At 26.9% G+C, this 26518-nt stretch overlaps 1 protein-coding gene across 2 annotated transcripts; it reads right to left on the bottom strand.

Moving 5' to 3' along the window:
• Positions 1–6375: 6375 nt before the first annotated feature.
• Positions 6376–12930, bottom strand: LOC136087739 (adenosine deaminase-like). Of its 2 annotated transcripts, none has more exons than XM_065811160.1 (2): positions 12799–12930; positions 6376–7786 (listed from the first exon to the last, which is right to left on the bottom strand). In XM_065811160.1, exon 2 carries the CDS (start codon positions 7770–7772, stop codon positions 6585–6587), a length of 1188 nt encoding a protein of 395 aa, XP_065667232.1. In that variant the 5' UTR covers positions 7773–7786; positions 12799–12930; the 3' UTR covers positions 6376–6584. The 2 variants fall into 2 exon arrangements, with proteins under 2 accessions (XP_065667232.1, XP_065667233.1); XM_065811161.1 differs by lacking the exon at positions 12799–12930 and adding an exon at positions 9044–9177.
• Positions 12931–26518: the final 13588 nt, after the last annotated feature.

The following is a 26518-nucleotide window of genomic DNA, read 5'->3' as shown; positions in this document are numbered from 1 at the left end:
AACTAAATACTGACACGTGTTTAGTTTGATAATAACCTATCGGGTCATAGTGTATTGACATTTTACAAAACAATCTTTCAATTCTATTATTATTTTACTGGCGCATACTAATGCTAAATTTGATTTTATTAACTTGTAAACCTTTAAGCCTACATTGTGCATTGGCAATTACAATTTATGTAGTTTCAATTTCATATTAAAATTCTTAAATTACATGTGGCGTAACTCAATTACATTTACGATCTCTTAATTACAACTTTCGCGTTCTCGACTACATCTTGAAAAGGTGCAGATAATTTGAAAGCTCCATTTACCAAGTTAACAATTAACAATTAGATTATTGCTTTTACCTATTTACTATTTAACTTTTTACAGGGTATATAAAAATCATTGGGATAATATGTTGTACAAGTTGTTTTTAAGTTTACAGATAGAAATTTTACATTTTAGAATTTTAAGCTAATTTTTAAAATTAACAATTTATTAAAAATGTAGTTTACTTTTAAATAAAATTTTTCATAATCTTATTCAGAAAGCTCTACAGCATGAAAACAATTGCTAAAGTTTTATTAGCAATTTTAATTAAAAGCAAACGAATAAACATTGTTTATGCGTTTAGACTACTTCATTATACTTTATTACATTCAAAATGAAAATTAACTCTATAAACTCTGAAAATTTTGTTTATTATTCATCTTAGAAATAAACAATTTTATAAATATATACAATAAATGTTAAATGGTTAAATTTATAGCACACTCATATTCAAATATAATTTTGACAGTGTGTATGATTAAATGCATTGATGCATTGTTGTGTATAATATTTTATTTATCTACAGGCATAGTTAATTATTTAAAATAGCAAATCTTATAATTTTTCAAAGTTTTTTCAGTAATTTTAAAATTAAAACAAAACTTATGCAATGGGTCGCAAAGCAGTGAGCTCTGATCGGTGACAACTTGTAAAACATTTCAACAGCAATTTAATATTGCTGATATTGCTAAAACTTTCAGAAAATATTCTATAATACTGCTGTTAAAATTAAATTGAGTTTATCAATGAAAAATTGACCAGGTCAAGGATGTCATAGGTGCAGTAACTATACAGAAGACCGCTATATGGTGACACTTGCTAAAAAAATCTTACTTATTTAAGTAGAAAAATTGAGTTAAATGCTGCAAAAGAAAAAATCATTAGTAAAAGAACAGTTCGTCGTTTGTTAGAAAAAGGGTTGAAATGTTACACTCAAAAACGACGTTGTTATCAAAATAAGACTACGAAAAAGAAGCGACTCACTTAGGGTAAATACAGAGTTGATTGGACTCGAAATCAATGGCATCATGTGGTATTTAGAGAAGAATCACATTTTGAAGTCATAACCCAGCGAGCACACAACGTTGTATTAGTGTTGTATTTGCGTTAGATTTTATGTTAGTACAACGTTGCCGGTTCGTCAAAATGGAAAGGTTTTGTAATGTAAAATTCTAACGTTAGATTTATTTTAGATATAAACTTTATATTAAAGTTATATTAACATAAAATTCTAAAGGTAGATTAACGTCATACTAATGTAAATAGTTGGAAAAACGTTGGCGTTTTATATTAACGTAAAATATTGATTGTAATTGTGAAATATTTAATGTTAATATAGCAGTTATATTCATATAACCTTGAGCCGAAGCCGTGTATACGCGGCTTCGTGTCATGTTTATTATATAAATATAACCGTATAGTTATAGTAACATTATATGTTAAAAACAATTGCAATCAATAATCAAAGTTAACATAAGGGTTTTTACCCTCTTACAAAAGGTTAGAAAAATGTTTCGGTGATATTTTCAAAAAAACTAAAAATACAGTAAATGTTTTAAAAGACTTTTTTTAAAGATGTATTATATATTCGTTTGTATATTGCATATATTATAAATTTACAAAAAACTCAAAAATTAATAATTGATTAACAACCACTTGCTTCCTCAATTAATTTTTTTTTGCTTAACAAATGGGAAGAACTTTAAAATGCTTCCTATTTGATCTTTTATTTGTGCTTCCGTTGAAGACTCATTCATTAGCTGGATGACTTCTAAAATAAAACATGGGGTACTATAAACGGGATGACAGTAAAGAATATATTTTATTTATAACTATTTGTTTGATTTTTAACGCTAGCGCTCAAGGTTCGGGACTAATATATATATAAGAATACAAAACATATACAAAGAAGAAGGGATAAAACAATATTGAACTATTATTAACGTACCAATTATTGCTTTACAAAACTTTTTATCTTCGAATGATACCTTCTTTACATCACCACAAATTTTGCCCTCATATTCAACTTGGCCATAACATGATGCTTTATAATTCTATAAAAGTGTAATAACAAATGCACTTCTCGCACCAAATTTCTAATGTTATGTTTGTTCAATTGTATTTAGACGATGATAGGAATAATGATTTGGTCTGTTGAATATTTGTGTGTAAATTTCTTACCACAGGAGTTTGGATATCCAACTCACCTTAAATGCTTGTATACAAAATTGATTTTGTCCCATTCAATAAGCGCTCCATTTATTAAGGTTCTCCCCAAACATTAATATTAAAATTGTTTGTTTTTCTAAATTACTTTCCTTGGGCTAGATTTTTCTATAAAAATTTACTCACAATTTAAACGGTTTGATTATCCAGAGTTAGACCAAAAAATTTACACCTGACAATAACATTTTTTCCACCTGCTTTCTTGAGGTTACAAAGCCAGAACATAAATAAAAGTCTAGTGAAAAGTTCATGTTTGAATAAGACAGGATTAGATTTATTTGGTTGTTTTTAACAGTTGTTCTATAAAAGCAACAAAATAATAATTGCTCAACCAAATATAAGACAAAATTATTTAACAAAAAATACAAGACTGTGAAAAACTCTACAGAATGTAAATGACTATTGTGTCGCAAACATAATTCTCGATTTATAATTAGGAATTTACCTTTTACATCATGTTCTGGTAAAATGCGAGAGCAATTTAAATAGGTTCATCAAGAAAACGATGAACTTGAATAACATTCTACCAAAAGACAAACTTTAGATTTAAAAATTATAAAGATAATTTACCAATTCCCTGTACTCCCCATTGTTTTTTAATCTGGTTTCAAGTTCATAAAGTTCTTCAAAGGAGTCAATCTTTTTGAAAATGGTTGCGCTTACACTTTCTGACGTTTTATTGGAACATTTGGAACAAATTTTCTCAAGAATTGAAGTTTGTTTGGAACTTAAAAATAAAATTCTTTAAGTTCAACAATTTAAATAGAGCTTCTTGCAAATTTATATCACTAAAAACACAGTTTTTCTATTGAACATTAGCAAAATTATTAATTACTTTGTTCAAGATAAGAATTTGTTATCAATGATTGAATAAGAATTTGTTATCACTATAAGTATCATATTGTACAAAAAAAAGTAATTTTAATAACTTCATACCTCCAGTATCCATTGGAAATTTTAGATTCAGAAGCTTGACTGGATTTTTTCGTACAAATTTTGTTTTGGAAGAAGGTAGAGGATTATCTAAAGATGAAGCATTAATTAAGCAGTCAGACCAATAATAAAGACCTCCATATAAATCCTGAGAAGGGCTGCATGGTGATCCAGTGGAATGACAAGATGACATTTTCACGGATAGCGAGATGAACCAGATGAATAAGACTGAGATTCATAAGAATCTGGAGATTCCGAATGACGATGATGAACAGGTAAATACTGTATTGGTGAGGTGGTGTTGTGGTTGATGTGAGTTAATACTTAAACTTTCCTTTGTGGCTTTTTCTATCACTTCCATTATTAAAAAGATCGGTTTGTTTGGAACACTTTTACCTAAAAACAAAATAATGAAAAAAATGAAAATAATAAGCAAGGTGATTTCTGGTTTAAATTATGGTCAAGCATAGTTATAAGAAATTGTAATGTAAATTATGGCATGGTTCTTTTATAAAAGAATATACCAGAAAACAGATGATGAAATACTAGACAAAAATGAAAAAAAAAGTTGCCACAAGTAAAATATACCTTTGGGAAAGTCAAATTCTTTAAATTTTTTATTTTTACGTCGCTTTCTAAAGAGTTGCATGCAAAAGAATTTTATGGCACACACTCTCGTTACCTATTACAAATCAAAAAAGTAGAAAACAATATATTTGTGAACTTACACATTTAATGCAATGTTCTGATTTGATAAATATTATTTTATTACTGACCTTCAATAACAACTTCTTTTAAATCATACTTTTTCCTGGTATCTTTATTTGAGGTAATTGACTTTTTATTTATAGCATTGACCCCATTTGGTCACCACAACAACATTCTTTGTTGATCCATTTCATCGGCGCAACAGTATTTTGTTCGGCAAAAGCACCACTTACATATTGCAAAAATACACGCATGACATATTTGTCAATAACCTTTTTAAATTGGGTTTTTGAGTCATTTTTACTAAAATGAATATTCAATAACTTACAAGTACAACAAAAAAGCTTTTATATAAAGTTTGCAACTAGAGCAAGTACGTCTAGTCACAAGTGGAACACATTTAGCCGTAAACGGTTTGAGAAAAAAAAAGTGATTGATTTATTTAACATGATGACCATACTGGTGTACAATGGTTAACAGCTCATTGCTTGCATACCTGGTATGCAACCTCTGTAACAAGTACTCCATCACTAAGATCTTCATTATCATCACTCATAGGAACCTTAGATTCTAAATCAGAACTCTCAGTTCGAGAAGTATCTTTAAGATCAGACACAAAATAAAAGTCACCATAGTTCTTAATTTCAATGTTTTTGAAATCAATGCAACTCTCGACTTGCGATGACATGCGATGAGTTGTCAATTTCTTCATTTACAAGTACATTGTTTAAGGCTCGATTACTTTGGCGCCATTCCCTCAAGTATTGATTTTTCTCTTGTTTATTTATTTTTATTATTCTGAAATAAGCACAAATTTTAGTAGTTTTAACAATAATAATATAATAATGAAAACTGAACGCAATGAAAAATAATAATTATATTAAAAATAAAAATAAAAAAACGATTGATATAAACAGGATTCAAAGAAGATATAGATGACCGAAGTCATCACAATATTTTCATAAAACCCCTATTAGAGCTTTTATCAAGTGTAAAGTAAAATAAAATTGTTATAAAATTTATAGAAAAATCCGTTAAAACATGAGAAAATTAGCATCTCCGTTATATATCACTCACTCCGTTATATATATCATCTCCATTACATTATATATCTAGAGTAAAAGACAACGAAATAGAATAAACTCCTATAAATATAAGTTAAGTTGTATTAAAAATAAAACATACTATGAAAAATTAAGTTTAACAAAGAGGTTTATCAAAAAGGCTTGTAAATCAAATTTCAAAGCTTTCATTTGATTTCAAAATTTCTCTTTTTGTTCGAAACTTAAATGAACTTAGTGATTTAAATGGTTATTTTTAAAGCTGTTCCATATCTTAGGCCCTCGATATGTTATGCTGTACTCTTTATATTTTGTTAATTTACGAGGCAGTGTATATGTGAGCCTCTCATTAGACCTTAGAGAATAGTTATTGTTTTGATTTATTTTAATTTTCGTTTCAAAGTTGTTTGGAGTAAGTTGTGGTCAAAGTTGTTTAAACTTTTGATGTCAGTAAATTTCATACGACAAAAGATATTTTGATGAAATTTTAAACTATTCAATGTCTTTAAGCTCAGTTTTTAAAAAGTTAAGAAATCTTTATTTTTCATGTCTCTATTAATATTAAATAATTAAATGACGTGTATAAACTTTAATGTTACCGTTGTTACGTACCGTTATACCGTCGTATATATTTTACTTTAATTAGATCAAATGAATTTTGATCAAAAATTTGTAATTATTAAAAGTTTTGTTTGATTCTTTAACATTTACTTTTACTTATTTGGCTTTTAATTATGTTTTCTTTTTTTTTTTTTTTTTTATTACGTGATGTGTCTCCTTGCAAAGGTTTATGACACCAACTATGAAGTGCCATAGCGAAATGCAGAGAGTCTACTACAAGGAAACTCATTGAAATTTGGGGTTTTTCTTAATATATACAGAACATCCGTTTTTCTACAATATAATAAAAAGAGATAAGATAAAACAAAAAAAATTCCAAATTGCCGTATAATAAAGATAAGTAATTTTTTACATCTTAAAAACAATAAAATAGTTACACAACATTAATTTGAATTTTTTCTACTTTTAATTTACAAAAAATAAAGTTGTCTCATGTCGACTAAAATTTACTGAGCAACAAAATTTTAAAAAGGAAAAAATTATCTTTGATTTTGTTAAGTAAAACTACTTAAAGTGTACCGCCCACCAAATTGAAGTATTTTAAGGTTTTGTCACACAAAATTTTTTTTACGTTTTTTCGTAAAAAAAAAAATATTTACAAGTAAACAATTAAATAAATAGCACATTTATATACCATATAAATTTTTTGAAAAATACAGTAAACACCATTTTTATTAGTATTATGTTAAAATCCAATAGGACAGCTACTTATATAAATCCTTATTCATTCATTATTTCAATAAGTTTTGGTAGATAGTGTTCGCGCCAAACTTTTCCAGATTCAATTCCTTGGTTTAGTGCATCATTTTGAAAACCACTCTTGTATGCATTCTCTATTATTTCTACGAGGGCGTTTGGCGAAACCTTGACTATAAGCAAAGCGCGAACACATTCAGTCAAAGGATCAGGTCTACCAATTATTCTGTTTCCAGAAAGTAATGTATTATCGCAGTTTAATCCGCACACCTTTATTTTCTTTTCAAGCATATATTTTATTGGATGATCTGCATATCCAGTACATCGATTAGGGTTACCACAGTTTCCTGTTAAACATACCTCAACACCTATATTTTTTAAAAGTACATCATTAATTAAGTTTTCTGGAGAATTTTTTAAGTCTAAACCATGACCTATTCTATTTACACCAATATCTACTGCTAGACGAAGATTATCTTGTACTGTTGGATAATCCAGAGAACCCCACTCACCGGCATGAACAGTTATAAAACAACCTTGATTTTTTGCTTTTCTCAAAACTCCTTCAAACAACATTAGTGGGTAGCTGCCTTCGTCTCCAGCAATGTCAAACCCAAGAGCGTTTGTCTCAAGAACAAGTTTTAATATATTCTCTGCATCTTCAACCGAATGAGAACGCAAAGCACACAATATTAATCCTCCATTCAAATGAACGCCAATCTTAGAAAGATCTTCTTTAGCTGATTCAAATCCATCTAGAGTACTTGCAACTATTTCTTTATCGGACAATCCGCATAGGTTATGTAGTTTCGGAGCAAAACGAATTTCTATGTAGTTTACCCCATATTCTCGATGTTGTCTCATAACAAGATCGTATACAGCTTCCTTTAAGTCTAATTTTGTCTGAAGGAACTGATTGCAAAAGTCAAACCTTTTCCAGTTTCCATTTCCCGATACAATATCTCCTTGTATGTGCTGCACCTCTTTTAACGACCAGATGTAATCGCTAATTTCATTTTCGGATAAACTTTCAATATTTAAAGGAAACAACAAAGCAAATCTATCTGGTTCTTGTATTTTCATTCTTTTAGCAGAAGACTTTATAAAATCGAATGAAAGCGATCCATCTAAATGTATGTGTAACTGAGGCTTTGGAGCAGTTTTTAAAAGATTTCGAATTGCAAGTTCCTTTTCTTCTGCAAAGGTTGCCATGGTTAAATTTAGTTCTAAAGTTTTAAAAGTAATAAGTTTAAAATCTTTAACCTGCAAACTGCTAAATTTAAAAAATTCTCTGATATCTGAAATCAAAATAAGCAATGTCAGTGTTTTCTTTTCCAATCTTCTTGTCACGCATGTCTATGGTCTTATTTAAAATCATTAAAAGAACAGCATATATAATCAATCGGAAGCAACAAACAAAAGAAGATTGTTTAATATAAAATATAGAGATTATTTAATATAAAAACATAATAACTTGGTTATAATAAAAATGTAGTGTTATTAAATGTAATTGAATTAATTCAAATAATTGTTCAATATCGTGTTCCTGATAATTTAAAAAACATTGTTTTCTGTTGATTTTATTGTTTTTGTTTGTCATCTTGTTTTTTTGTTTTTGTTTTGTAATTGTTGTTGCTTTAGCTGTTTTTGTTGTTGCTATTATTTTTGTTGCAGCTGCTGTTGTTGTTGTTGCTGTTATTGTTGATCCTGTTGCTGCTGCTGTTGTTGTTATTGTTGCTGTTACTGCTGTTGTTGTTGCTGTTACTGTTACTGTTGCTGTTGCTGTTGTTGTTGCTGTTATTGTTGATCCTGTTGCTGCTGCTGTTGTTGTTATTGTTGCTGTTACTGCTGTTGTTGTTGCTGTTACTGTTACTGTTGCTGTTGCTGTTGCTGTTGTTGTTGCTGTTATTGTTGATCCTGTTGCTGCTGCTGTTGTTGTTATTGTTGCTGTTACTGCTGTTGTTGTTGCTGTTACTGTTACTGTTGCTGTTGCTGTTGCTGTTGTTGTTGCTGTTATTGTTGATCCTGTTGCTGCTGCTGTTGTTGTTATTGTTGCTGTTACTGCTGTTGTTGTTGCTGTTACTGTTACTGTTGCTGTTGCTGTTGCTGTTGTTGTTGCTGTTATTGTTGTTGTTGCTGTTATGTTATAGTTATTACTGTTATAATAAAGTATAAATATTTAATAAATTTCATTTTTGAACTTTTTTGAAATTTTTGTTTCAGAAGCACAAGTTAAAGAAATACCGATATCGATCATTTGCTTTATCTTAACCACTTTTATTTAAAATCTTTGTTTATTTTAGACCCACTTTTCATTTTTTTATTCCCAACCATTTCGTTATAAAATAAGTTGTTAGTAAAAAGGAATAGTTACGTCACTTATGGAAGGGCTTCAGAGGAAATACGATAAACAAATAAAATTGGTTAATCTTGTGCATACAATGTGATAAAAAAAAATATCATTAATTATATAAATCACGTACTGTTTTAATGATTAAAATCTGAAATCAGTTGACTTTTTTTTTTTTTTTCTTTTTTGTAAATTCTTATCCAAACTCTCATTACAGCTTATATCAGCAACTAAGTTTCATGAATTAGTCTGACACATTTTTTATTCTAATAAATCAAAGGTTTATTTACTTTTATATTAAGTAAAAACGTACTAAGTATGCCTAGATAATAGGTAAACATTAACATTTTAAATAAACAGTTTATTAATTTTCAAATTTTTTGAAAATAGATGTAATTTTATCTTATATTAAACGGTTTCATTGCATTTTTGAAGCATATTTATTTGAGCTGTAATTATTTGGGTTACAACATGAAAATTGATTTTAATAAACTTGTTGGAAGCTGAATCCAGAAATGAAAAACTGTGATTACTTTTTCATTTTAGATTCCGTCTAAATCACCTAAAACTTCCAAAAAGTATGCGAAAAGAGTGAAAAACATTCAATATCGGTAAACAAGTAAAACACTTTCAAGTTTCTTAAAATATCACGGGTTCTTCAGTCGTTTTCTTTTGAACTTTTTTAGTATTTGTTAACTTTATAATCGCTCTTGCATTATTCGGGCTTCACTAATCTGTCATATGACCTTAATAGCTTTTATAAATTGTTCTGCCTAGATTAACATAAAAATAAAGTTTTATACTAAGAATAAATGTGCAACAGTTATATATATATATATATATATATATATATATATATATATATATATATATATATATATATATATATATATATATATATATATATATATATATATATATATATATATTCCCTTGTCGATATACAGCGACAAGGCAAAAAGCAATCTAGCCACGAGCTTCGAGTGTTGACGGCATATGAATTTACAATAAAAACATATTATTTTAAAAAACAGAAATAATATAGTCAGCCTATGCCGTAAAACAGGTCGTTTGTGGCTTAACCACATAGCTATTTGTACGGTTGATTATTTTTAGGTGTAGCCTTAACCACAACTGCTATATCCTAGATCCGCGCCTATATATATATATATATATATATATATATATATATATATATATATATATATATATATATATATATATATATATATATATATATATATATATATATATATATATATATATATATATATATATATATATATATGTATATAGGGGAACAAGGGAAAAGATGACGAACATTTCGAAAAACGCCTGTACCTTAGTCAATATCTGTCCCAAAAATTAAAACTTGAATTAAAAGTGATAAAAAATTATTCCGCGTCACTGATGTATCAAAAAACCATTCTAAAAGTAGAAAATAGCATTCTAAAAGTAGAAAATAGCTGAGGAAAAACTCATTAAACGATGTTAACTCAAATCGTCATCTCGCCCCGCATTCGAGGCAAGATGACGATTTGTGTTAACAAAGTTTAAGAATTTAAGAAAAGAAAACTCTATGAAGCTATAAACGCATCAAAAACCATAATCACAAATTATTTTTTATTAAAAAAGTAATACAAATAAAGGTGTAATGTTTAAAACTAATAAATTATACATTTATATCGGACAATGCAAAAAAACAATAACAAACTAGTAATCAGTTTGTAGCAAACTCCAACGCAACAAAATAAAACTATTGTCAAACAAATATTATATTTCGTATTAAAATAATGACTGAACAATACAAGAATAGCAAACAATACAAGTAAACTTCCGTTTAATATTGTTTACGGACAAACCGTCTTGCCCCGGTCATCTTGCCCCAGGCTAATACAATCTTTAAAATGAATCAGAACTATACATAATCAAATTATCATAGCCTTATACTTCTTGTATGGCTTTCAGTTTAATCAAACTATTTCTCGTTTAGCTATAGCTGGTGATATAGCGATGTAATAAATCAAGTCAAACCAGGATAAAAAGTTTTTTCTTCAATGTCGGAAAAACTTTTTTAATACTTAACTTTCGTCACAAAAATAATATTTACAAAGAAATTGATAAATCTAGTAAAATTAATCTACTTCCCTTTCAGCTAGAGTCAACTGTTATATTTAGTTTTGCTTAAGAGATAACTGTATGTTGTTATCTTGCCCCTTGTTCCCCTATATATATATATATATATATATATATATATATATATATATATATATATATATATATATATATATATATATATATATATATATATATATATATATATATATATATATATATATATATATATATATATATATATATATATGCATATATATTGTATTATATATACAAGGACCTTTATATTTTATATTTATCAATTTTTAAAATTTACTATTTTGTTTGTTATTAATTTTTTTTTTGAATCAGTTTATTGATTGTTTACCTTACTTTTAATTGTTTGTAACAATTTTTTTTTTCCGTTAATATTATTCTGTATTATCGTCAATTATATCGTAAATTTTTAAAAATGTTGCCACAAAACGTGTTAAGAATAAAAATCGTATGTTTATTTTATTGAAAAGAAAAGACTTGTAAAAATTTGTAAACTGATATCTATCGTTGCGATACAATTGATGATGAAATCATATATAACTGGTATTTTTGTGGTTTTAAAAATTAAACTTATTTTTATGATATTAATCATCATATCAATCTCACTCTTTGAGGAACTTTATTTAATATCAAATAAAACTTTATTTGATATTAAATAAAACTTTATTTGATATTAAATAAAACTTTATTTGATATTAAATAAAGTTTTATTTAATAATAAATAAAACTTTATTTAATGTTAAATAAAACTTTATTTAATATTGAATAGAACTGTTCCTTTTTAAAATTTTAGGAAATGGAATAAATCTTTTTGTTAAAAATAAACTTTTCTTATTTTTTCTACTTTTTTATTTTATTTTTTCATACCTATTTTCATTGTTTAGAAAATAGATTAATTATTACAAAGAACTTTTGCAAAAATTATTCTATTTTTTTCAACGATTTACTTAGACAATGAAAACATAATAAAATATTTAACACCAGTCAAAATGTCAGATTCTATAAAAATGTTATAGTTTAGTGAAATATTGATTAAATTACTACATTACTATCAATCTCCAAGACCTTGCTCTTTTTTTTTTTTTCAACAAGTTTTAAAAAAAGTAATTGATGTTATACATCAAATACTTTCTTAGTTAATTTATGAATTTTCTGTGATTCTTTATCTAGTTTCTATTTTTACCAAAGATAGTTTCTTGCTAATTATAGGCATTTTTGAGAAATCCTCAATCTAAAGAATTTAGAGGTTATAAAATTTCTTTTAAAAAAATTATAAAACCTTAATTGAGTTAACTAATCTATATTGAATTGACAAATGTTATAAAAATTTAATCCTTTTAACAGTACAGTTTTTAGAAAAGAGAGAAATAAAAAGGTTACTTTACGTTATTTTATACTTTGCAAATAATCTGTTTTCAATAAAAAAAAATCAGTTAAAACTTTCAAGTTTAGTAATCATTGTTTGAAAAACTTTTCATTTTTATTTGTTTACTACCATGTGGTTATGAACTAAACTATAAAAATGTTTTTATGAATATTCTATAGTTAAAATAAAAAGAAAGAATTATAGTTGTTTAATCTATAAACAAACAAAAAAAAGTTATTGTTATTATTTTCTTTTTGGCTTGTTTGTTTATGGTAAATAATACACAACTAAAAATAAAACTAGAGATTTTTGTAAATTCCTTTTGTGAAAGAAACTGAATGCTTTAAGAAGACAAATTAAATGGAAAATACCTTCCTAGCATTACTTTTCTATCCTCTGATTCTGGTCAAGGAAATGATAAAGCATATAAAATCATATTTTTGGTTCTTTTTAACCGTATTTTATAAAAAAATATATCATAACTGAATATAATAAAAATATATTATCACGAAACAGAATACATTTCCATAAATCTATTTTTAAAAAATTCATTATAAAGATTTAAAAATCTGAATACATAATAATAAATAATAAATGAAGGGAAGTCTCTGTATTACGTACTAAGTTAGCACTAAGTACGTAAGTAGTACTGTGTACTAAGTACTAAGTAACTTAGTACTTAGTATACAGTACTACTGACGTACTTAGTAGGGTAGACCGGGGCGATTTCGCCACTTTTGCTGCTTTAATGTTGACTGTTCTACCTGATACGCTTTTTTCGTAAATTAACTGAATTATATTGAATAAACTATATTTAGTTTGACCGCATTTAAAAATTAAAAAAAAATAAATTATTTATGCTCATGAACACCAATCTGTATTACACACTTATATGGGGCGATTTCGTCTTTTATAAGGCGATTTTGCCAATGTAAAATAAGTTAAAGCTTTATTATATTTTATTGAATTCTGCATATTTTATGCACATGTCAATGCAAAAGCAGATTTCACATGCCTATATACGACAAGAAACGCATTGGAGCTAAGTCTTCTGATGAATCCACTTATGCCACACCGAACACACAGCGGTGAGTTGTTTTTTGCTGTTTCTGTTATAAGCTTTTGATGTACTCGGTAGCATTTGATTTAATAATAATTTTAGACTATGGGATTTCCTCTTCTTTGAGCCATATGCTTTTTTTTCGATTAGGCAAAAAATTCTTTTCTTACTTGAGCCACTTGCTTTTTTTTGTTTGATGGGGAACTTTTTCTTCTTTGATTCACTTGGATTGGAAAACACATCCGGAGATTTTCTATCTTTTATATAAGTGAGTAATCTATGTGAGATTTATGCCATGTAGTGGGAAAATCTTTTTGAAGTATTTAACAACAGTGTAGCTTTTTAAGCAAATAAATAAGTATTATAACTCAACCACTTTGTTGTTAATGGAAAATTACTATCTGTCATGTAAAAAAAAAATCATTTTACTAGTGGTTGTTACTGTTGCTTTGTAAACACTGTTTTTCTTCCCACAGAGCTTGATTGTTGACGTCCATTTATCTTATCTTTCAGCGTTAATCTTGGTACTCCAAATATTTTTGCTGCCGTTAATATTTTACTGCCATCTTTAAAGGCTCGAATAGCTAATTGGATGTTGGTATTACTATAGGATTTCTTTTTCTTTGGGAGATACTTGCGTACCATCTGAAACATAAGTAATAAATTTAGATTTTGGCACTTAGGGTAAAAATGAAACAAGATAGTCATTACCGATTGGCATAATAACTTTTTAAATACCGATGCTTGCGTTTTATAAAGGTGTATTTAAACATGCCAACTGATACAGTAGCTATAAAAAATTAGCGGTAGTAAGCATTTAATGAAAAAAAATGCGAATTTAAGAAACGCATTCAATTGGAACAAATCACATTTTCAAATACAAAATTTAAGGAGAATTTTAAAGAACTATTTTTAAGTTAAAATATAAAGTGCTTTAGCTTTAAATGTATATCTAAAAACTATTGATCTATTATATTTTTAAAAACTTCTAGCTAATTTCTCTTACTATAATTCCTGATATGTGTCCAATGGTTTTATAAAATTATTTATATAATTATAAATAAAAATATTAAATATTGTTTAGAAAGCAAAAATATTGTACATTATATATTTTTTTAAACTACGGGGCTATTTCATCATATTGTGGCGAAATCACCCCATAATATTCTACTTGGACAAAAACCTATTTAAAATATATACCACGAACGCCAGTAAAATAGTTTTAACAAATTTATGAAGCTCTGACATTAGCAGTTATTCTCACATGTAGTCTCAATCAATTTCACAAATTTAATAATATTGCGAGTTGGAGCAAGAGTGACACAATAGTATTAATTAATAAAGTTAAACAGCAAATCTTATTTTAAATTTACGACAACCAATCAAATTAGACGGAAACTATGATCAATCAATAGTTATAAGGTTATGATTTTAAAATAATGAATATTTTACATCATCTTGATATGGCGTTTTGCTAAAATAACATCTTTTTTTTGAAATATTAAAAGTGGCGAAATCACCCTCGTGACCAAATCGCCCCGGTCTACCCGACTAACTTAGTACTTAAATAGAGAGATTTTCATTCATTTATTATTTATTATTATATTCAGGATTTTTATTGACTGTAGCAAAAATGCTTCTCCGTTTAAAAAAAAAAAAAAAAAGGTCCATGCTTTTCACCTTTGCCGACGATACTAAGTCCAAGACTGCCAGATTAAATGCAAAAACCGTATATATATATATATATATATATAAATATATATATATATATATATATATATATATATATATATATATATATATATATATATATATATATATATATATATATACAGTGGTCGGCCATCACATTAGGACTAGCTATAATTTTTTGTAAATATCGTGTAAAAATAAATTTTTTGGCAAAAAGAAAAATAATGGTGTAATTTAAAGCTTGTTCCTTTATTTATAAAGTTATACTTGATGAAAAATAAACAAATAAAATTAAACATTTTGAATATTTATTGGTTATTACAATAAATTATATAAAATATATATTTAGTACTAATATTTTGTAAAACCGCCTTTATTTGCAATAACTGCTTCGATTCGTCGTGACATGCTTGCAATTGAACTTTTTATAGTATCTGTCAACTCTGGGTTATTGTGCCAGATCCTTATAATATATTCCATAAGATCTTGCTTGTTAGTAAGAATTTTTTTTCCAACATCTCGCTTTACTATTTCCTAAATTTTTTCTATGGGATTAAGATCAGGTGAGTTGCCTGGCCATGGCAATACATCTACTTTTTTCTGTTTTAAAAAAGCCATGACACTTTTTGCTGTCTGGAAAGTTGCACCATCTTGCATAAATATAAGATTTTTGACATTTTTGGACTTCTTTTGAATTTTTTTGACATTTTTAGACCAATCTGCCATTTGAGGAAGCAACTGGTTCTCCAGAACTTCTTTATACTAGTCCTGCCTCATTGTGCCAACTACTTTGTAGAGACGCCCTGCTCCTTGCCCACAAATGACAGACCAGATCATTACTGAAGCTGGATGCTTGACTGTTTCCACAATGCAGTCAGGATGAAAGTTTTCGTTTGTTCTTCGGCGAACAAAAGCTGTTTTGTCCATCATTACTTGAAAAGTTGATTCATCAGAGAAGCTAATCTAAAATAATGCTTAAAAATTATAATATTTATGAATATATTTAAAATATTTTACGAATATGAATGCGAATAAAAATACTTTTTCCCAATCCTCAACAGACCAGTGACGATAGTTTCGAGCCCACTCCAGTCTCTTTTTTTTCATGAGTGAAGTCAGTTTTGGTTTCTTGGCTAGGCGATGACACATCAATCTTCTTCAGTCAGCCTTCTGCAAATGGTCCGGTCTGACACAGCAATACCAGCTTCATGGATAAGCTTAGTCATTTGTGGCTTTTTTCTGTTTTCCAGGCATATATTCCGGATAATACGATCCGCTCTTGGTGTTTTTTTTCGTTTAGAAGGTGGTCTCCTTGAGTCAAAGTCTTCCCCTGTATCAATTTTTTTTCTCACACGCATTACGGTTTGGTGAGAAACCTTTACAATTTGTGCAACTTTTTGCTGAAAATATTTTGTATTCTGTAAAAGACATCTAATTTGACTAACTTTTGTTGGTGTCATATCACATTTTTTACCTATAGCTTAAAATTTAAATTAATAACTTCAAAAAAGACTACTATTTGGTGTCTTTACATAAACAGGAAAAAAAACATAAAATCCTTTATTTAAAATTAATGAATTACTGATTATTATTAAGTTCAAAAAAAATAATTAATTAAATAAATCACAGATGCTTGAAATTAAAATAAATCATATTTAAACTTCAATCAAACTAACAACTAAAAACAACTTTAAATTGTTCAATATGCACCAATTTGATTTTGACAGGTGATTGACTGACAGCCAGAGTTGCCAATTGATAAAACTTTTATTAAATATTACTAAGAATAGAAATAACTTGACATGTACCCAAAAAAATATCATATTTATTTTCTCATATGCGGGTTTAAGCAACATATTTGAAATAAATTGTAAAAAATACGTGTGTTCCTAATGTGATGGCCGAGTGTATATATATATATATATATTTATATGCATATATATATATATATATATATATATATATATATATATATATATATATATATATATATATATATATATATATATATATATATATATATATATATATATATGTATATATGTATATGCATATATATATATATATATATATATATATATATATATATATATATATATATATATATATATATATATATATATATATATATATATATATATATACATATATATATACAAATATATATGTATAAAATCAGTTAGACGGTTGAATGTTTATTTATATATATAGAAACACTTATTCGTCATTTATAAACATTTTACAACGTTCTTGTTTTACAATTTTCATAAATAAAACTTAAATAAAAATTTATAACGACAAGAACAAGTAGAAGATAGAAGTCTTGTCACCAAGCCCCTATAATAAGCGTAAAGTATTTTTACAAGTTTCTCTTTATATAAATTTACAAAAACTCGTTATATAAAACAAGTTAATACATAATTACAACAAGAATAAGATAAAATGAAAAAATTAAATAAATAGATACAGTAAGAAATATTAAAAATACTTAAAAATACAAAAATATATTTGTGTCTATTAATTCAAGTAAAAACTGTTTAACTATATTTTTAAAACAATTTCTTGAAGTTATACTTTTCATATTTTCATTAAGAACCATGTTCCACGGACGACGTCCTCTATATAAAATTGAGTAATCAGATGTTTTAAAAGTTGACTTAGGTAAATTAAAATTGTGGATAGAGCACCTCGTTAAGTATTTATTGTTAATTTTTAGAAATCGGTTATTAAAGGATTTTGTAAGCACGTCATTTTGATATTTAAACATCAATAACAAGTTTTGGAACACGTTTAACTCATAGACATTAAGTGCTTTAATTTCCCGGAGTAACGGCTTGGAGTGGACGTATTTATGCACATTACATATAGTTCTATTGGCATTTTTTTGTTTAATATATATATTATTCAATACTGAAGGGCTCGTACTTGCCCAAGCAATGCTATAATAGCTTATGTGGCAATGGATAAAAGAGTAATATAAATCTATTAAACGTTTTTTACTTAGAAGGTGTTTTGTTTTATGCATAATGCCTATAGCTTTAGAAATTTTGTTTTCAATTAGAGCAGTTTGATTTTTCAAATTAAGATGTTTATCAAGTATTATTCCTAAGATTTTAAGTGATGAAACTCTGTATACTATATTGTTATTTATTATTAGCTGAGGAAGTTGCAGAGGCAAGTCATTGGATTTAAATTGGTGATGAAATGAAATGTACTTAGTTTCACTGATATTCAAAGAGAGTTTGTTTTTGATTTAAACTAGTCATTGAGGTTTTCCAGCTCACGAATTACTGTAAAGAAAATTGTTTTTATGTTGGAATCGGTATAAAAAAGGTTAGTGTCATCAGCAAAAAGGACAATAAAAAGCATGTTTGAAGACAGTTAGATATCATTCACGTAAATCAAAAATAGTAAGGGTCCAATAATAAAGCCTTGAGGAACTCCGCAGCTTATTGTTTCTAACTTTGTACACGATGAATCATAAGATATTCCTTGTTTTCTATTTTTAAGGTAACTTTGCAGCCATTTTAAGTTGCTATTTATTACTCCATATGTTTCTAGTTTGTACTAGAGAATTTATGTTCAACAGTGCCAAAAGCTTTTGACAAGTTGAAAACAAGCCAAGAGTATAACTTTTTTTAGCAAACCTATCTAGAATTTGACTGACTAAATCAGTTACTGCATGATGTGTCAAATGCCCTTTTCGGAAACCAAACTGTTTGCTGAATAAGATATTATGTTTTTCATGATAACTATATAGTCTGTTATACATAATACGCCCAAGCAACTTTGAAAAATAAGAAAGGATAGATATAGGTCTGTAGTTGGATGGTATATAATCGTCGCCATTTTTGTATACAGGGACTACTCTTGCTATTTTTAATTGATAAGAAAAAGTATCAGTTGTTATCTAAAGATTGAAAATAAACTAAGGAGGTAATTTAATAACATCAAAAACAACTTTAAGAACATTAAAGTTAATATCGTCAAATCCGGAACTTTTATTTATTTTAAGCGCATTAAAGGATGCCTGAAGTTCATTTAGAGACAGTTTCGACTCATCCATTACATAGTGAGTGTTTTTAAATAGGATTGGAATGTTTTATTTCCAGGAAATGTATCTGCTGCTAATTTTTTTCCTATATTTATAAAAATTTGTTGAAGTTTTAAGCTATTTCTTTCTTATCAAATATTTGTTTGTTCAAGTTTAGCTTTAATCTATTTGAAATAGTGGTGCTTTTTTGTAATTGCTTTTTTCCCTGTAACTTCTTTAATTACTTTCCATGTCTTTTTACTGTTTCTTTTGAATGTTCTAAGAGGTTAGAATAATAACTTTTTTAGATTTGCTTCTTTATTCTTTTAAAAATTTTTTATACTTTTTGTATTTAATTTCAAAGTTGTAAGTTTTTTTTTTTTTAAATTTTTCGTATAATGTTTTTTTCTAGATTTAATACCATATATATATATATATATATATATATATATATATATATATATATATATATATATATATATATATATATATATATATATATATTGTTTGAAACAATTTATATATATATATATATATTTATATATATATATATATATAATTTATATATATTTATATATATATATATATATATATATATATATATATATATATATATATATATATATATATATATATATATATATATATATATATATATATATTGTTTGAAACAATTTATATATATATATATATATATTTATATATATAAATATATATAATTTATATATATTTATATATATATATATATATATATATATATATATATATATATATATATATATATATATATATAGATATATATATATATATATATATATATATATATATAAATATATATAAATTGTTTTAAACATACCAGAAATAAAGTGTTTCGATCAGACATAATGAATTTTTGACTTAGGGGACTATTACTTGTTGTTGATAATACTCCCTTCTTTGTCAATTTTACGACGTAATTAATATTTTGGTAACAAATAATATTTTAGCTCTGGAGAAGTTTTAATATTGAGCATTGAGCATCCAAAAGCACAGCACGAACGGTGTCACGTTAAATAACTTGAGAGTTAAATTAGAAAAAGTGATATTCTGTGCATGCGTTAGTTAACGGATACTTATTTAACGTATTAAGCCACGTTAAATAAGTAGATTGTAAAATAAGTAGACAAGTTGAACAGTCAAGGCATTTTTTGTTAAGCCAGACGAACAATACATGCGTTAACCGAACTAAAAGCGTTTACTTTGTCATGCGAATTACTATTATTTTATTATCATTTATTAATTTGTGTCTATCCTACTTTTTTAATGTTAATTTACCCCCTCCCCCCAATGCCGAGAAAGCTATTATATTGAGGAGGCTACTTTAGTTATGGTTACAACCCTCTCTCAACTCTATACTTTCGAAAAATAAACCATGAAGTACAAGGCAGCTGCGCGAAGAAGCAAGTTGAGTGCGATACTACCAGGGACGTGGTGGTTATTGAAATCAGAACTTCTCGATTTTGAGGTTTGCGCTATACCATAACACCACTCTTGCACTACCGTTAAATAACAACCTAGACTGGTGTTACTCGACAATTTTAGCGGTGTTATGTATATAGCACAATAATAATAATAAAATGTAACCTAAACCTAGTTTACTATTTCTTACTATGTGAATGTTTTAAATAAGATCGACATTAAAGAAACAACATACTTCATGCAAAAACTTTATTTTGAAAATAATATCAAAATATCTTTTCACAATACAATTAACAAAATAAAATAACATGGTTTCTAAATCGTTTTGTAAAAATTTATCTTGGTTAAAACATGGGCATTTTTGGAAGAAATACGATATTTCTACATGGAATTACAAGCCTATATAGTATAGAAATGTATTATAACATAAGTAGTATTATAAAAACGCAATGAAAAAATAAAATAAAAAATACCTGCTTTTGTGCCAGAAGAATACTTAATAAATGCATTGATTAATATATTTTTAAATACTACTTTTGTCGTAGTTGTAATAGTAGCTATAGTTAACTGCAACTGCAAAAAAAGTCTGTAAATAAAGAACTGACTTTAAAAACTGTACCTATTTATTATATCTTATATCGATAACCCTAGTTTATAAAATGAATAACTGAAGACAGTAAAAAAAAACAGTTTGTTTAACTACAAAGTAAGCAAAATAAATCATCATGCTAATAACGAAATAAAGAACAAGCAATAGTTGAACTAAATCAGCCTATTACAAAACAAACCATCAATATGAAACAAAAAAACTTTTTAAGTATTTTGATTGAATTTAAATATTCAAATAAGTCATAAAAACAAGAAACAAAAGAGCCAGCAGAAATATTAGGATATATTATAGAAATATTAGAAATACAACGTTCACAACAATGATATTACTTAAGGCGTTCCTTTTATGACAGTCTTTCACAGTAACAAAAGGAAACATTTTTAATTTACCATTCTCAATACAGTTCAGGTAATGTTGCCTCATATTATTATCTTTTTATATAATTAAACTTGGGTTGATACTGCTACCCAAAGCTGTTACATTTCCTTTTACGAAAAGATCACAACCATTTTTAATATGCATCTCCATGCACTAACAATGGTGCATCCTCTTTAGTTAAACTATTAAAAAGTGAATCATAAAACACACTTCGGATGTGAAACAACATTGGAAAACATTACTTAGTAGCACCCAATATGATTTTCTAACATTATTAATATGCATAAAACTGTAACTTTCTGAAAAATCACCTGAATTAAAAAACAAAAAATGCACAAAACCCAGATGTTTTAAACTTTGAAACCCAAATTTTTTAGAAAACTGATAGAAAAGCAAAAAGAAAATAAGTAGACTTTATCAAAATAATTGAAAATTTTTTAAGCGTACCTAAAATCCATTAAAGTATAAACATTTAATAGCTAACTTTTCAATATATTTACTTCAATGATCAGTACTTGTAATAATACACTTTTTTTCCAAGTTGTGTGAAAGTGGAAGGTCTAATAAGGTCGGGGAGAAGTTAATGTACCTATGGTCAAATTTTTTCAAATTTTTAGTATAAGTATATTAACTTAAACTAATAAAGTCTATCGAGTAGAAGGGTTTAAAAATTAGTGATCCTATATGTCATAAGCTTTTTTTGAATTGTACATAGGGTCACTTTATGAAAATTAGGTTTAAATCCATAATAAATTTACAACAAAGATAGACACATCAACTTGATTAAAAGTTATATTTATTTATAGACTATTTTCAATAAATTTTTTAGTGGTACTTAATTACAACACTTAAATATATTACAAAATCGACTACTAGTTCTGAGCAAAATTGACAAATAAATCTATGCATAAAATGGTAGTACCAAAACAACTGCGGGCTCTAAGATGCTGAGAAATAACGTCAAAAACATACAATAATATGAAATAAACAATGATAATAAACTCTTAATCATAAACTATATAAAATTATACAAACATAAATAGTGGATTATATATACACATACCACAAAGTTGACATTTTTTATCTTAGTTATCAAGCATTAGCTTACTAGCTGTACTTATTTTTATAGTTTTTTCAAAAAAAAAAAATCAGAAAAAATCAAGAATAATCAAAGTAAAGATTGCTGCTCCATGCCAAACATTCAGTCGATGTAGTTGTGCTTTTTTGCAGCAGACTATATGATAGTCTATGTACTGAAATCTCCAACAGTAGGCTATGTCAGCTAGAAGTTGCAGTGCTTATTTAAACACACATTTATACTCTCAAAATTTGAGAGATTTTGGATAAAGAATCGCTTGCGGATTTAAATTCTAAAATTTGTAGGATTATGCGAAAAAACACCTTAAAAGGCGTTATATGCAAAAATTGACGTTTTAAATACGTTCATATTTAATTGTTTTTTAAAACTAACTGCATTTCTGAATGATTTAAGTTTATAATAATTTATAACAATTAAGCTAATTTTAAAACAACTTGTTAACTATTTGAAGATTTAAATAGTGAAACTTTTATTCTTGTATTAACATAAGAATATCAAAATAAACATTATTTTTACAATTTAAAACATTTTGAACATGGTTTTATATATATAAAATATTGTCCTTTCGAAACATATGGTTTACGCATCTTCCTTCAAAGTAGTTTAGTTAAAATACAGTTGTGTCGATTCTCGAATCCATAGATGCTTCCGACACAAGTTCGCTCGCTCAGTGAGATGGAATGTCGGGGATTTCAGGTTCAACATTATTGTCAATCATATATTGGATTTGCTCAATTGAAAAATGTTGTGTTGTTGGGGGCTCCGTAGATTTAGTATTGATGATGTCAACCAACTCATACCAATGATTAGCATTAAAATTAATTTCCGGAATTTTCTTCAAATTTACTTCCAAACTTTTGTTGTTTACTCTATAAATATAAATCAAAGGCAATTACCACATTTTGTGTCTTTTTTTTTAAATTTATTTTAGTTATTTATAAAAAAATACCTTAGCCTTAGAGCCAGTAAGATTTGAAAACCAAAGTTTCGTATACTGCTGTCATTATCTTTTAGCATAGCATTAAGAATATTTTCAGGTTTTAGACACAATGCGTTGTTTTTAGTGATTTTTTTAACAATATGTTTAACATCATCAAAGGGGAGATTATTTATTCTAGTAATATTAGAAAAAATAAGGCGTGGGGATTCGTGAAATTTTGAAGATTTTTTTATCTCGAACCACGCTGGAGCGTAAACCTGAACAATAAAATATTCAAGTTTTTTTAAAGAAACGGTTGGTTGATTGTCTCTAGTATACAAACAACGAAGGCGAACAGCTAGTGTTAACCACCTTGCATGGTTAAGCGGTTACTCTTAACCACTCTTCTAGTTTTACCACTATTCCACTTATTGGTCCTGTATTGGTAGCAGTATTATCAAGAAGAACAGCTTGTGTACTTTCCAAACTGTTATGTTCTTGTAAAACACTGAACGTTTCGGTAGCAAGAACTAAGCCTGTAACACCAGTGACAGGAATCGTCCTATGAGTCAAATAACTTTCACTCGATTCTCCATCTTTTTAAGTAAAAAAGCTTGCTATCAACCCCAAGACAAATTAACTGTTTTTTTTGTTCTGAGTCCACATCTTAACTAACGATTTTTACTTTTGACTTGGCCCTATCTAATTTGCATTTGTCAACAAAAATATCTCTTATATCAACATCATTTATCAGGAGGTATTTTATGTCATGTAGTAAAGCATTTGCAAGGGTTTCAACTACGTTTGACGAACACTCGTTTCTGACTGGTTCCATTGCAAATCTTGGAAGTTTAACCATGTTGTATTTTTCAATAGGATTATTTATTGCTTTCCATTCACCTTCATCATAAAAAAAGTTAATAAAATAAAATACTTTTGTTTCATCTACAACAAATTTTTCATGTATTTATAAAATATTAACTTCCGTAATGGTTAAACCACTTGTTTCTTCAATTAAGTTTACGTGTGGTATGAGGGATTCATCTTCATCAACTAGCTTATGAGATATTTTTTCGTTCTTTGTTAAGTCGTTGAATCCTTTTGACAGAAAATCTATCAATGGAAGAAAGTTGATATGTACCTTTTGGACCAATTTTTTTCCTCTTGATCACGAAGATAAGCTCTGTCTTCAAAAGGTACTTTATTATCTTGAGAACAAAGGCATACAATATGTTCTTGTATGCAATTTTCTTTATTTCTTGAAACTTTTCTGTCACTACAGGGAAACACAACTAATAAACAGGAACATGCAGAAATATCAAAAAGTTTGTCTTAGTTTGCATCAAAATTTCTTTTAGCGCTTGCTTTTCCGTGCTTGCGATTAATATCCTTAACAAGTACGAGAAGATCTTTAACATTCCTATAAATATATTTGTCCGTTATAAGAGGTAAACTTGGGTTTACTGTAGCCCAAATTGATTTTATGGTATTGCTTATTTGCTGAATCACTAATACGATATCTGCATTTGGATTTATATGAACAAGGTAGTAATAGCACTGAATAACCTGTCTAAAAGTGCTCGGATCTGTTATTGATAATTCACATGGACCACCACAAAATTTTTTTTCACTTTTTATCCGTGTAATTGTAGCCTTTACTTTTGGCATTTCTTGTGGACTAACTATATATGTAAACTGTATTAAAGTATAACACTTAGAGTAATGGGCAACAGCGTGACTTTTTAGTGGGGATGAAAGCACCAAAAAAATCTTAAATATCAAAACTTACTATTAAAAATCTGCTTTGCTAAAAAATAAACAAGTAAAACCCTTTTGAAAAAATTTGGGGGCCCATGGTTCCTTCATTTTTTCATTCAGGAATTGAGTAAAACCATTAGTTCCTCCAAACTAATTTTATAAGCGTGTTTTAGCGAAAATTTATTAAGCGATTTAGCGAAAATTTATTGGCTTCTTAAAAGAATTTGCGCTCGTTCCTCCGAACAAATTTAAATGCGTGTAAACGATTTAGCGAAAATTTATTGGCTTCTTAAAACAATTGCGCTCTTTAAGAAATCGTTTATTGGTTACTTTATAAATTCGAAACGAGATATTTTAAAACGAGATTATTAGATTTATAAAATAAAATATTTCAACATTTGAGATTAACAATTTAACAAAACTAGTCCAAAATTAGGACTTGAAATGTAAATCCGCAAGCCATTTTTAAACCAGGGTACTTGAGATTTGGCAAAACCTCATTTCTAACCTCGACACACTAACTGCAACATTACGCAACTTAAAATTCAAAAAAAAAGCTAAAATTGACCTACCCTAATATATATATATGTATATATATATATATATATATATATATATATATATATATATATATATATATATATATATATATATATATATATATATATATACATATATATATATATATACATATATATATATATATATATATATATATACATATATATATATATATATATATATATATATATATATATATATATATATATATATATATATATATATATATATATATATATATATATATATATATACATTTACTCTTGTAAATGATATTTATTTTCGAGATATATTATTATATATCTCGATTCAGCATATTGAATCCTATTAAAAATTATGCTAAAACAGCTGTTTGAAAATGCGCATTTGACTGCTAGCCATGATAGAATTAAATAGTTTTAAGCGTATTTTGTCAAAAGTAACGGGTGATGACAAAAAAAAGGAGAATGCATTTCTCCTTTTTTTTGTCATCATTTTCATTTTAAAAAAATCATTTAAAACAAAGGGCATAACTCCTTTGTTT

The sequence above is a fragment of the Hydra vulgaris genome, chromosome 12 (genome assembly GCF_038396675.1).
Source record: "Hydra vulgaris chromosome 12, alternate assembly HydraT2T_AEP".
NCBI classification, from domain to species: domain Eukaryota; kingdom Metazoa; phylum Cnidaria; class Hydrozoa; order Anthoathecata; family Hydridae; genus Hydra; species Hydra vulgaris.
This window is presented reverse-complemented; position numbering and strand designations above follow the sequence as displayed.

Coding starts and splice junctions, on each gene's coding strand:
- LOC136087739 (XM_065811160.1), bottom strand. CDS start 7,772: ATGGCAACCTTTGCAGAAGAAAAGGAACTTGCAATTCGAAATCTTTTA.